General features: G+C 41.9%; 1 protein-coding gene across 13 annotated transcripts in view; it reads right to left on the bottom strand.

Moving 5' to 3' along the window:
• Positions 1 to 14,890, bottom strand: part of DDX3X (DEAD-box helicase 3 X-linked) — a 215,681-nt gene that overhangs the window by 20,052 nt on the left and 180,739 nt on the right. For all 13 annotated transcript variants that reach the window (XM_033947566.1, XM_033947571.1, XM_033947577.1 and 10 more), the window contains 3 exons: positions 14,692 to 14,836; positions 13,952 to 14,133; positions 9,620 to 9,737 (listed from right to left, as the gene is read on the bottom strand). In XM_033947566.1, the coding sequence (XP_033803457.1) occupies positions 9,620 to 9,737; positions 13,952 to 14,133; positions 14,692 to 14,836 (445 nt within the window). The remainder of the gene's footprint in view (positions 1 to 9,619; positions 9,738 to 13,951; positions 14,134 to 14,691; positions 14,837 to 14,890) is intronic.

Genomic DNA, 14,890 nt, shown 5'->3' with positions numbered 1-14,890 from the left:
GCAGTACGCCTTATACATAGCCAGCACAAAATCCATGGAAAATCCCCAGTAGGACAGAAGCATGCTCAGCTGCAGAAGGAAGAGGCCTTCTAGGTGGGAGCTCAGCTGAAGACTGCTAAAATGGCTTTCTGGACTCCTGTTCGTTTACAAAAATTAGATAGCTCTAAGTCTAATAGTGAAGCGGGGACTTCATAGATCATTTATTGTTCTATTGTCCATTCATTTTGGCTTTTTGGAAATCGATTTGGGGCCAAATAAATTGTTTGTTGGAAAATCCTGTGGCTCTATCCTATGATACTATATTATTTGGAATGTCAATGAGGAAGAAAAATCAAATTTCTGCAAAGAATAATAAGCTATTACCGTATTTTCACGCATATAACGCGCACCCGTGTAAAACGCGCACACGGGTATAGCGCGCGGGGAACACAAATTTATGTTTAAAAAATTTAATATAGCGCACACGCGTATACCGCGCATGCTAAAACCTCCTCCCGCTTACTCCGAACCGGCATCCCCCCCCCCCCCCCGCTTACCCGCGTTTTACAACTTTTTTTTTCAATCCGATCCGGCATCCCCCCTGCGAACCGGCATCCTCCCCCCTCGCTCGCGTCACCCCCCCTCCCCCGCGATCCTACATCCCCCCAGCACCAAACATCTCTTACCCGATTGGGCACCGGCACCAGCACCAATGCACAGGACGTGCCAGTGCCCGAAGATCCTCCCTCGTTGGTTTGGGCTGGGCTGGGCTGGGCGGTGCGATGCAGGAGAGATAATCCTTCTTCCTGCGGATCCTCCCTCGTTGGTTTGGGCTGGGCTGGGCGGTGCGATGCAGGAGAGATAATCCTTCTTCCTGCGCCGGGCTGGACTAGGCTTTGAGCATTTGCGCATGCTCAAAGCCTTCTGGTCTCGCTCTCTCCGAGATTCTCTTCTCGGAGAGAGCGAGACCAGAAGGCTTTGAGCATGCGCAAATGCTCAAAGCCTAGTCCAGCCCGGCGCAGGAAGAAGGATTATCTCTCCTGCATCGCACCGCCCAGCCCAGCCCAAACCAACGAGGGAGGATCCGCAGGAAGAAGGATTATCTCTCCTGCATCGCACCGCCCAGCCCAGCCCAGCCCAAACCAACGAGGGAGGATCTTCGGGCACTGGCACGTCCTGTGCATTGGTGCTGGTGCCGGTGCCCAATCGGGTAAGAGATGTTTGGTGCTGGGGGGATGTAGGATCGCGGGGGAGGGGGGTTGATGCGAGCGGGGGGGGGGGGGGAGGATGCCGGTTCGCAGGGGGGATGCTGATCGGATTGAAAAAAAAAAGTTGTAAAATGCGCTCACGCATATAACGCGCAAGGTTATGCACGGTTTGTAAAATCGTGTATAACGCGCGCGTTATATGCGTGAAAATACGGTACTTATGAAGGAGTTGCCATTCAGCAGATTACATTTAATTGGAAAAATTTGAAGAGATTATAGTTTTTGGTGGAATTCATTATGTCATATATACAAGATGGAAAGAATGTTAGCCTTGCAGAAAGGTAATTTTAATAACTTTCAGGAGGTTTGGAGGCCATTAATAGAATATTGTAATGAGTAGTTATACTGACAAGACTGAAAAAGCTGGGGCTTTTCTCCCTGGAAAAGCGGAGACTTAGAGGAGACATGATAGAAACCTTCAAGATTATGAAGGGTATAGAAAAAATAGACAGGGACAGATTTTTCAAATTATGGGGAACCACAAGTACAAGGGAGCACTCAGAGAAATTGAAAGGGGAGAGGTTTAGAACAAACGCCAGGAAGTTCTTTTTCACACAGAGGGTGGTGGATACATGGAACGCGCTACCGGAGGATGTGATAAGCAGGAGCACGCTACAGGGCTTCAAAGAAGCTTTGGCTAGGTACTTGGAGGACAAAGGGATTGAGGGGTACAGATAAGAGTTGAGGTAGATTATAGGGACAGGATTAGAGGTAAGTTATAAAATTAGTCAGGGACCACTGTTCAGGCAATAGGCCTGATGGGCCGCCGCGGGAGCGGACCGCTGGGCGAGATGGACCTCTGGTCTGCCTCAGTGGAGGCAACTCTTTATGTTTTTATGACTATCATTTTTCCCTAATAGGTATACTTGCAAAGTATGGGGGGGTGGGATTTCTGATTTGATATTAAATGATTAGATTAATAGGACAGAATATATTATATGATATATGTACTACATATGAATTAGTAGGATTAGGAGGGAGGGTTTAAATATTATGATTTAAGTCAAATTTATAATCAAGTGATATTGTTTAAGATAAAATTTTATGATACACTTGTTGTAAGATGTAAAATGAATAAAGAATTTAAAAAAAAAATGGCAGAGTTTTCCAAAGAGGAAAGAAAGGCACGCTGAAAAAGGATCCCGAGGTTGAAATTAGAGAATGACATGAGGACAAATTTTCCCCATCCCCAGGGGAACTCATTTTCCCGTCCCCGTGAGTTCTTTTCCTGTCCCTACCCCATTCCTTCAAGTTCCATCCTCATCTGCACAAGCCTCAACCACTTTAAAATCTTAAGTGTTCGAGGCTTGTGATTTATTAAGGCCATATTTATATTGTAATTGTGAAAATTCAAGCAATTTACCATTTGAAATAACATCTTCCAAAATACGTATCCCTGCTATCATCCAATGCTTCCAGATGACCTTAAATCCGCCAATTTGAATCTTGGAGTTTAGCCATGTAGTTTGATTTGTTGACTTTTGTATTGGAACAGATGTTAAATTATTAATATATAGTGGTGTTTTCCATGTATCCATTAATATTCTATTGTCTTTATATAATCTAGGCATTTTAATACTAAGAACATGACATAAGCGTAGAGGAAACATGAGTCGCCATTCCAACCATAACCATTCTGGGGTATTATCTATGAGTTCTGGGAGAACCCAATACATATCCTGTCGCAGAATATAGGCTTGATACCTATAAAAGTTTGGGAAAATTTACCCCACCCTCTTTAATTGATTTTTGTAAAGATACTAGAGCAATTCTAGGAGTTTTACCTAGCCAAACAAATTTGGTAATACTATTTAAATTTTTTATAAAAGGACCCTCTTAAAAAAAAACAAAACTGGCAACATACTCATTTGGTAACAAACCACAGGCAATATCATTTTAACCGTTTGAACTCTCCCCCACCAAGAAAGATGTAAAGGGTTCCATTGCTCGCACATTTCTGTTACCTTCTGCAGCAAAGATTTTTTGTTTTCTTTCATTGTGTCTTCCAGAGTATTTTTAATCCAAATTCCTAAATATTTTAATCCATCTTCCTTCCATATAAAGGAAAATGAATCAAAAATAAGCCTTTTGTGCAATGTACATTTAATGAAAGAATTTCTGATTTACTCCAATTTATCTTATAACCTGAGAATTTTCCAAATTTCTCAATCAATTCAAGTAAGCATGGAATGGTCTTTTCAGGATTTCTCAAATGAAGCAATATATCATCTGCGTATGCAGAGACCTTATATTCCCGATCTGAATAAGGAATACCCTGCATTTCCTTTGTTTGTTGAACAAGGGTTCTAATACAATATCAAACAACATAGGAGACAGAGGACAGCCTTGTCTAACTCCCCTTTGCAAACTAAAACATTCAGAAAAATAATCTAGCAGCAGGGAAGCTATACAATGTTTGAATCATTCTTACAAATCTTGACCCTATTCCAAACCATTCCATAGATTGATACATAAAGGTCCATTCCACCCGATCAAAGGCTTTCTTTGCATCCAAGGATACAGAAAAAGCCGGATCATTCATGGTTTGTTAAATTCAACATACGAAGAGCCAATCTGGTGTTATTTGATGAATGTCTCCTAGCAACAAACCCAGTTTGGTGCATACCAATAATAAAAGGGAGTGCCTTAGCTAAGCGTAAAGCCAATATTTTATCTAAAAGTTTCCCATCTACATTAATTAATGAAATCGGCCTGTAGTTTGAAACCAATGTGGGACTTTTTAGTCAACTGGGATTTTGGAAAGTTGACTTCGAACCCCAGACATTGGAGGAACAATAGTCTGTTGAGTCGCTGCAAAAAACCCTTGTTGAGAGGGGGCCTTGATGAGCCAGTTGTCCAGGTATTGAAAAACTTGAAGACCCTGCAGCCACCAGCAGACACTTCGTGAAGACTCTGAAGGATGAGGCGAGTCCAAAAGGAAGAACTCTGTATTGTAGATAAAGATTCCCCACCTGGAATCGAAGATATTTGAAAGAGGCTGGATGAATCAGGATATCAGTGTAAGCTTCTTTGAGATCCAGAGAGCATAGCCAATCTCCCTGATCCATCAAGGAATATAAGGTTGGTAAAGAAAGCATCCAAAAACTTCTTTTTGACTAGAAATTTGTTGAGGGCTCAGAGGTCTAGAATGGGTCGCAAATCCCCCATCTTCTTTGGGACTAGAAAATAACGGGAATAAAAGCCCATGTCCCGTTTGGTTTAAGGGAACTTCCTCGACAGCTCGAAGGCGAAGAAGAGCCTGAGCTTCCTGAAGAAGGGGAAGTTGCGACAAATTTGTAAGGACACTCTCTTGGAGGGTGATCTGGAGGTATCTGAAGAAAGTAAAGTGAGTATCCCTCCCGAAGGATGGCAAGAACCCAGAGATCTGAGGTGATCATCTCCCGCTGGTTATAAAAACGGTGAAGACGACCTCCTATTGGCAGAAGAGAAGTCTGATGAAGGGAGGTTGGCATGCTCAGATTTGGGATGTCAAAAAGACTGAGCTGGTTTAGCCGCAGCAGGAGTCTGAGGTTTCTGCTGTCGTTGCTGCTGTGGAGGCCTTCTAGGCGGAGGCCTGGAGAAAGCTGGCGTCGTTTTTTTGTTTTTTTAAAAAAATCTTTATTCATTTTATTTCTTTCAACAGGTGTACAATATTATTACAAATGATTCACATAACTCACTTGACATTCTTAAACAACGTTATTATACATATTTTAATTCCCCCCACCCACCTCCCATCCCTCCCCATATCCACAAAATAATCTATCCAAACATATACATACCTAGACATCTCTCTTCTACATTACAATTAATCTTACATTAACCTATCCCTCCCCCCACCCTTTCTTCCTCAACTCTTTGTTCATTGTATTATATAAATTAAATGCACAACAAATATAACTCATCATATTACATATATCCCCTAAAATTCCATAGCAATATATTTCCAATATATTTACCTCCTTTCCTTTTCTGTTCATACATATATACCATATTTCTTATATGCATTAATCAGTTAAAATATACTGCTATTTAATTAGAATATCCTATCCCCCCACCTCACCCCCATTTCTCCAAATTATCCCATAAGGAAAAAGAGTAAGCCTTAATCATTATAATATTCAATTAATGGCCTCCACACCTCCTGAAATCTTTTAAAATAACCCTTCTGTACTGCAAGTAGTCTTTCCATCTTGTGCATATGACATACTGAGTTCTACCAGAAACTACAATTCAGTCTAGAACAGTCTTTCCAATTAGTCATTATTTGCTGGATCCCCACACCAGTAAGAATCATCAATAACTTATTTGCTGCAGATATTTGGCATTTAGCCCTCATACACATTCCAAAAACCACCGTGTCATAGGACAATGCCACATGACTTTCCATCATTAGGTTAACTTGATCCCAGATTGACAACCAAAATGCCTGAATACATGGACAATAGAATAAAAGATGGTCTAAAGTTCCAACTTCAATTTTACAATGCCAGCATCTATTAGACTTAGAGCAATCTAATTTTTGCAATCTAGTAGGGGTCCAGAATGCTCTATGCAACAAGAACCATGTTTGCCTAATAGATGACGACATCGTACCTTTAATTCTCCAAGACCAAATACGTGGCCATTGAGATGCATTAATCTGATGCTTAATCTCAATGCTCCAAATATCTCTTAATCCATTTTTAGGTTTCTTATTCAAATAATTAGATATAATTTTATACCACTTTGCGGCCTGGTGTCCCAGAAAATCTGCCTGGAAACATAAGAATTCTAAGCTGTAATGATCATTTAAAGATTTCCATTCAGGGAACCCCACCTGAGTAGCCTGCTTCAATTGCAACCACTTATAACTTTGTTTTTTTATTCAGACCATATTTATGTTGCAATTGTGAAAAATCAAGCAGCTTACCATTATCAATTACTTCCTTTAAGGATCTTATACCTGCTTTAATCCAATCCTTCCAGACAACCTTAAACCCGCCTATTTGTATCTTGGAGTTTACCCAAATAGATTGTTGTGTCGATTTTAAAATAGAATCAGGAGTTAATTTGTCTATTAGTCTTAATGTTTTCCAAGTATCCATTAATACTCTATTGTCTTTACGTATTCTAGGCATTTTTATACTAAGCAGAAGATCAAGCCTGAGTGGAAATATAAGTGATCTCTCAACCCATAACCATTCTGGTAGTTGTTCCAAAAGCTCTGGGAGGACCCAATACATACCTTGGCGCATGATATAGGCCTGATGATACCTATAAAAATTGGGGAAATTTACCCCACCCTCAATTGGTCTTTGTAGAAACACTAGAGCCACTCTTGCAATTTTACCCAGCCAAATAAATTTAACCAGAATACTATTTAACTTTTTATAGAAAGACCTCTGAAAAAACACTGGTATCATTCCCAATTGATAGCAAACCACAGGAAAAATCATCATTTTAACAGTACGTCGGGTTTTTTTTGAGAATAACGACGTGGTGGTTGTTTGTATGGCTGAACAGGAGAGTTTTAGGCTTCAGCCGAATCAAGGAAGCAAAAGAGCGCTCATGTTCAGAGATGCTTTGTAGCAGCTTCAATAGAATCATCAGAAAGTTAATTTCTCTGGCAAGGCAAGTTGGCTAGACGGTCTTGCAAATTGGTGTCCATATCAACAATGCGAAGCCAAGCTAGGCGACGCATGGCTACTGCAAAAGCAGAGACCCTGGAAGAAAGCTCACAGGCATCGTATGTGGCTTGCAGCATGAAGAGTTGAAGTTGAGACAGAGTTCTGATAATCTGTTTGAATTCTGGAAGACACTGTTCCTCAAGAGCCGGGTAAAACTTAGGCATCAATTTGAGGAAATATTAAAATAAGCAGTGAAAATGTAGTTATAATTGAGAATTCTGTTAGCCGTCATGGAATTCTGGTATAATCTACGGCCGAACATGTCCATGGTAAGGCCCTCCCTACCTGGAGGGACTGCAGTGTAAAGCTTAGATGGATGAGCTTTCTTTAAAGAAGATTCCACAACCAAAGACTGGTGGGACAATTGAGATTTCTCGAAGCCTTTGCAAGGTACGGTGCGATACCTGGATTCCAGCTTAGATGGAATAGCTGTAATGGAATAAGGAGTTTCCATATTCCTTTAAAAAAGTTTGCTTCAATACTGGAGTCATAGGAAGTCTCAATGTCTCCTTGGGTGGATGAGGCAACTCCAAGTCGGTCAAGTATTCAGGGGTGTACCTGGAATCAGAGTGGAGATCCAGCTGAAGCGCTTTTCCCATGTCAAAGACGAACTTGGCAAAAAGAGGCAGACTGAGGTCAAGGCACCTTCAGGAGGAGCACGAGACTTAGGGACTACCGAATAGGAAGGAGAAGCCTCTCTGGAATACTGAGGAGGCTCAGAGTCCAGGCGCACAGTGATTAAAGAAGCTGCACTACCTGCATGAGGAAGAGTTAGTGTTTGCGCTTCAAAAACCTTGATGGTAAAGTCCCCGGGGTTTGAGGGACAGTGGGTCAAGGCAGGAGGAGAAGACTTCCTCGGAGGTGGTCTCGATGGAGGAATCTTAGACCTCGATAGACTGCGAGGAGAAGCAGCCGGTGTAATAGCCTTGCGTGACTTATGTTTAGATTTAGTAGAAGTCTCAGTAGCCTTTGATAAACGAGGCATAGAAGACTCAGTATCTGAAGGAGGAGAGGGTTTCTGCGATAGAAAAGTCTCCCGAGTGAGCTTGGAAGTGAGATGCCTCGAATGCCTCGAGCGATGCTTCAATCGAGGTGGAGGAGACTGTGTCCGAGGAGTAGGTGAAGAGTCACTGGATGAGAACTGGCAAGACTTCCGAGGCTTGCCTTGAGGTGCTTCCACAGGAGTCTCAGACTGCAGCTCAGGCTGGCTCGTAGGAAGCAGGGTCAAGGACGGGAAGAGTTGAGCCATGACCGAAGAAATCTGAGTGGTCAGAATGGCTTTCAACATGTCCTCGAACATAGGCACCGAGACAAAAGGATCAGGTCTCGAAGGTGCAGCAGTGCGCTCCAAGGTGGGCGACCTCGAGGATGAGTATTCCCGATGCTTGGAGGCATGCTTAGCTGGAGGTCTCGAAGAGACTGGCAGGACTGCGGACACAGCCTGGGATGCCTGAGACTCTGGAGGCTTCTTAGGAATGGTACCTGAAGAAGAGACAGGAGACTTACCCACCGAGGAAGACTTCAGAGGAATTGCCGTCGAGGCCTTTGAGACCGAAGATGTCGAGGTTGAGGCCTTGGTAAAGGCAGAAGCTGGCGTCGAGGACTTGAGACCGAGGCCGTCCCCAAAGCATAGGTCGAGACCTTATCAGGTGGTTGGTCCATAGTGCCCATGGCACGGTGTCTACGAAGGGCTCGAGGGTCGCATAGCGCGAAAAAGCATTGGGGCAATGTTCAGGACCCAGGCAAGCAATACACCGACTATGAGGATCGGCGATTGAAAGGGTCTTGTTGCACTGACTACACTTTTTGAACCCGGTAAGAGGCAGGGACATAGAAAAAACAAAGGTCGACGTATCGAATGAGGTGAGCAGCCAGGCCTAGGCCAAAGGGCCGCTGGCCGGAAGAAAAACAAAACAGAAATACGTTTTATTTTTTTTTAACAAAACAATCCGTATGGAAAACGCGAGCACAGCGACTAATAAAATAAAAAAGCCGCGGTGAAAGAAGGCAACGAAGGCTGCAGAGCTGAAGAGAAGAGGACTTCGGCTCCGCGGAAAACGTTGAACTGAGGTACCTCACAGGAGACGCGCGCCCTAACTCAGGCGGGAAGGCACTCGCGCATGTGCAGTGCAGCACTCGAAAGCTCTTACAAAGATCTTCAAGCAAGTCTGCTTTCGAGGCTGTCCGCTGTGGGGCTCCGTCGGTGACGTCACCCACTGTTGAGAGTATGCTGCCTGCTTGTCTTGGGATAATAGTGTTTTAGTAACCTGGCTTAAAACCAACCTAGAAGCAGCAAGAAATCTGAGGGGGGGTATTTATACTGTCCCACACTCCTTGGAGATAGTACTGGCTGATCCCTGCATGACCTCATACTGTTTCAGTCACATCCTTCAAGTCATAACAGAACAGCATACGCCTAGCCGAGGGCTATTCCCTTCCAAATTCTGCCGATAGTACCTTTTCTGTACATGTTTGTCAACTGTCTTTTCCTTGCTACCTTCTTGTAAAAATCTCTCTGCAGTGTGTGGTGTTCAAGACCAATTTTTATGTTTTTGCCAAAGGTGATTTGGCATGCTGCGCCCACCCACCTCCACTGCCAATGGTTGGCCAATATGCTCCACATAAGTTTTATGTATTACTAAAGACTAGAAATTGTTTAAAAAAAAAAACAAACAAAACAAAAAAAAAAACAGAAACACTTACCAAGATTACCAACACGGCCAGTACGGCCAATCCGATGGACATATTCTTCAATGTCACTTGGCAAATCAAAGTTTATGACATGTTTCACATTTGAAATGTCTAGCCCTCGAGCTGCAACCTGTTAAGAAAGGTTTGTGTTAAAAAGCAGAAAATCAACTAAACTTCCTGGGCTGACCTGATGGTTTAAGAGTGCCATACACAACTTATACCTATGCTGCAACAGACACATATCTGGAGATCCTATGAAAGATGCATCAGCCATTGCTTAGGTAACAACTTTAGGGTGGACTTAAAGCTGCACAAGCACAATCCTCCAGAGTACTGTGATATCTGGTCAAGAACAGTCACTGCACAAGTAAGGATTGTGTGGAGGGAAAGCCCTGGGGTACCTATGAATGAAAACCATGGTGTTATGGCTCAATAAAAGATCAATCTGGACTCCCTCCAATCCTTCCGCAAACACCTGAAAACTTGGCGCTTTTCAAAAACCTAACACCTCCCGCTCTCTAGTACCCATGTCCCTCTCTTTCTTCTTAGTTCCTATCCTATAACCCCTCATTGTAGTTCCTTTCTATTCTAACTGTAAACCGTGCCGAGCTCTACGTTCACGGAGATGGCGTGGTATACAAACCTAAGGTTTAGTTTAGTACAGTCAACAAGGAATAAAGGAATGCCAAAGGATAAATTTACCCTAAATTTCTTTTCTTTGAGCTTTGATAGAGTATAAAACCCATTAGTCTCAACCAGTCTATCAGCAGATGAGGAAGAGACTTGATTTTGATATCAGTACAACAGCAAGGAATATTCCCAGTATGCTAATACCAAAATTAAAAGATTGGAGACAAAGAAGCCTGATAAGAATAGGGAAAGAAGGTATCTCTTATGTACTATTCCACAGTTTTGTTTTCAGTCTCTATGGTCATGATTGGATATAAACAGACTCGTAAAAATTAACCTCTACTGGTCTGTGGAGTGCTAAAGAAATCTTTGCCACGGGTCTCAGAAAAGTGTGATCAACGGAACCCACTGCATCTTTCTTGGTAGGGGAGAGTTCAAACAATTAAGGTGATGATTTTGCCTGTGGTTTGCTACCAAATGGGCATGTTGCCAGTTTATTTTCAGGGGTCCTTTTATAAGAAATTGAATAGTATTCTTACCAAATTTGTTTGGCTAAGTAGAACTACTCGTATTGCTTTAGTATCTTTACAAAAAAACAATTGTGGCGGGTGGGGTGAATTTCCCAAATTTTTATAGGTACCATCAGGCCTATATACTGCGTCAGGGTATGTACTGGATCCTTCCTGAGCTCATGGAACATCTCCCTGATTGGTTGTACTTAAGAGTGGCAGCTTATGCCCCCATTACGATTGTTTTATGTGTTGAGTATCAAGTTACCCAATTATGTTAAGGACAATAGTATTTTATCTGATACCTGGAAAACCTTGAAATTTATTAACAGATATTCCAGTAGAGAAATCTACTTATCAATCATTATGGCTAAACTCCCAAGATTCAAATTGGCGAGTCTAGGATCTTCTAGAAGCACTGGATGCAGGCAGGTATACGTACACTACTTGATTTTTCTCAACTGCAACAATCTTTTGGTATTGCAAAGTCTCAAATTTATAAGTGGTTGCGGTTGAAGCAAGCCATTCAGAAGGGGTTCCCTGATTGGCGATATCTAAAAGGGGTTCCCTGATTGGCGATATCTAAAAGGGGTTCCCTGATTGGCGATATCTAAAAAATCGTTATAGCTTGCAGGTCCTATGCTTCCACTATCTGGTTATATGAAAAAAAAAAAAAAAAAAAAAACCAAAAACTAGTCTTAGAGACATTTGGAGCATTGAGATAAAGCAGCAGATTTCTGCATCTCAATGGCCACTAATTTGGACTTGGAGGATGAGATGTACGGTGTCAGCATTTATGAGACAAACATGTTATTTTTTTTGTTACACAGAAGTTTCTGAACCCCTGTTCATTTGCAGAAATTGGATAGTTCTAAATCTAATAGATGCTGGCACTGTCATCTTGATATAGGGACACTGGATCATCTGCTGTTCTATTGTCTTTTGATACTCAACTTTTGGAAGTCAATATGGGGACAGATTAATACCATACTGGAGTCATCGATTCCATTGACATATGAGGTAGTCACAAGTAGGATGATATTGCATCTTAAACCCTCATTGGATAGATATAAATGTCGGCTTTTCCTTATTATGACCCAGATAGCCATGCACATGGTAACTCGTAATTGGAAAAATTGGGATCGCCTTAGTTTTACTTTTTGGTGGGCAAATTTGTGCGGCGGCAACAAAAAGGGTGAACAGAATGCTAGGAATAATAAAGGGGATCACGAACAGATCGGAGAAGGTTATCATGCCGCTGTACTGGGCCATGGTGTGCCCTCACCTGGAGTACTGCATACAGCACTGGTTGCCGTACATGATGGTGCTACTCTAAAGAGACCAGAGAAGAGCGACTAAGATGGTTAAGGGGTTGAAGGAGCTGCCGTACAGCGAAAGATTAGAGAAACTGAGCCTCTTCTCCCTCGAACAGAGGAGACTGAGAGGGGACATGATCGAAACATTCAAGGTACTGAAGGGGAGAGACTTAGTAGATAAGGACAGGTTGTGCACCTCTCAAAGGTAGGGAGAATGAAAGGGCACTCTCTAAAGCTGAAAGGGGATTCCATACGAATGTAAGGAAGTTCTTCACCCAGAGAGTGGTGGAAAATTGGAACGCTCTTGCGGAGTCTGTCATAGGGGAAAAAATACTCCAGGGATTAAAGACAAAAGTTAGACAAGTTCCTGCTGAACAAGGACGTACGCTGATAGGGCTAGTCTCAGTTAGGTCTTTGACCAGAAGGCCACCGTGTAAGCAGACTGCTAGGCAGGATGGACCACTGGTCTGACCCAGCAGCGGCAATTCTTATGTTCTTAAGTATGAGAAGTTGAATGCGGACATGCTGGGGCATACTAAGATATTCAAGTTAGTTTGGGAGCCCATTGGCGTCTTTTGTGGATTCGTTATAGGGGGGGAGGGGTATGTCTTGTGTGGTTTTATTCCCCGATGAAAATGTTGGTTGGGAGAGGGGGTTATTTTTGTATTGATACTGATTGATTATAAGTGCATATGATTATTATTATTTGCATGTATATTGTATTGCATTTTTGTTGGCTTTGAAAACTCATTTTTAAGAGGCTCTAGTTGAAACCCGTTTACAAAGTATGTATTCTTCCCAATTAGTATTTCTAAATTAAAGTATTTTTGCTTATTTGTATATGGGTCTCTACCAGAGCCTTTAATTCAGTAGCATAATTAAATGAAATAACTACTTCTGAAGTCCATAGGGACGGGTGGGGATGGATTTGATTCCAGCGGGGACGAGTTTGATTTCTGTCCCCACGCAACTCTAGCACAGACACACCAGGCTCAGAGACTTCAACAAGTGGGCCCTGCTTATCTCCGGAGAAGCAATAGATTTCCATAAGCCATTTCAATAATAGCCTATGGACTTCTCTTTAGGAAATTATCCAAGCCTTTTTTAAACCCCGCTAAGCTAACCGATTTCACCATTCTCCAGCAACAAATTCCAAGTTTAATTACATGTTGTGTGAATATTTTCTCCAGTTTGTTTTAAATCTGCTAGCTTCCTTTCATGCCTCCTAGTATTTTTGGAAAGAATGAACAAGCATTTCACATCTACCCTTTCCACTCCACTCAGTATTTTAAAGACCTTTCATCATATTACCCCTGAGCCATCTCTTCTCAAAGATGAAGAGCCTCTCCTCATAAGGAAGTTGTCCCAAACCTTTTATCATTTTGGATACATTTTCTAATTCCGCTATATCTTTTTTGAGATACAGAGGCCAGAACTGCACACAGTATTTGAGTTGTGGCCATACCAGAACGTGATATAAGGACATTATAACTTTCATCTTTGTTTTCCATTCCTTTCCTGATAATTCCCACATTCTATTTGCTTTCTTAGTTGCCGTCACACACCTAGCCAAGGGTCTTCCTTAATCTAGCTAAAAGTAAAGACATATCCAATGAATCAAAAGTGGATGATAAATCCAAAGATGTCAGGCAGGAAAGCACTAGCATCCATGCACTGCTAAAAAGTTTAAAGTGCTAGTACACTTGGATTCCATGGATGACATCACCCACACATGAGATCCTGTTTGTCCTCAGAGAATGGAAATATTCCTATTTGTTGTACTGATTATTGGAATCTTCACGTTTCCACCTTGATCTGCTGATAGGGGTATAAACCATCATTTTAGATTGATATAATAGAATAAGGAAAATAGTTTTAAGACAACTTACTGCTGTGGCAACAAGGATTGGACATTTTCCTGAGCGGAACTGATGCAGGGCCTCTTCTCGGTCTCTCTGGGAGCGGTCTCCATGAATACTTGTGCAAGCATAGCCTTCATGAAACAGAAAGTCTTCAAGTGCATCTGCTCCCTTTTTAGTCTCCACAAATACCAAGGTCAGTGAATCCTTGCCTAAAAAATTGAGGCAAAAATAAATCTGAATTCATGTCACAAAAAAACTGCAATCTACTTTTCCCTCAAAGTATACTTGTGTCAGTTGTGGACTCATGTTCACACCATTAAAGTATATACCAGATATGGTAAATCACATTTAAGCAGCAGTGAAACTTGCAATGGGGAGAGGTTAAAAGCACTTCCACCCAGTTACTTATTTGAAAAGCTACAGTTATGAGCAAGTGGTTTTCAAAAATTAGAACTTGAAACTGAAAACGAATGACCTACCTACCCATATTACATAATTTACTTATAAATTATATCTTCTAGGTGTACTTTTATTAGGTCACTTAAATAGGGTTGATTAAAGGAATGCTCCATCTCAGACCTTCACCATGAAAAAAAGGTAAGCCACAATGGGAGAATCAAATTACATGAAAAGTCAGCAAAGAGGCTGAAGTGTGGGACAGACACAATGGACCATAACAAACAGTTCTATACATGGCAATCTTAAAACCCATATCAGCATTGGTTACAAGCCTATTGCACCAAAGTTAGTCTCCAGTCAAACCATACCTGTAGCATTCAGCAGGTCAAGCAGAAATGAACGCTTGTCCAACTCTTCCACCCAGACAACTTTCTGGGTGATGTTCTCAGAAGTAGAGCCAACTCTGCCAACTGCTAAGAAGATGTATTCATCCAGGAAGTCACGAGCAAGTATCTAGGAAGATACAGAATGTTCCCAGTGTATTTCTTAAAAAGTGAGGGGGGAAAG

This window comes from Geotrypetes seraphini, chromosome 6 (assembly GCF_902459505.1).
Source record: "Geotrypetes seraphini chromosome 6, aGeoSer1.1, whole genome shotgun sequence".
Lineage (NCBI taxonomy): Eukaryota > Metazoa > Chordata > Amphibia > Gymnophiona > Dermophiidae > Geotrypetes > Geotrypetes seraphini.
Note: the sequence above shows the minus strand (reverse complement) of the source record. Positions and strands in the feature narration are given on the sequence as shown.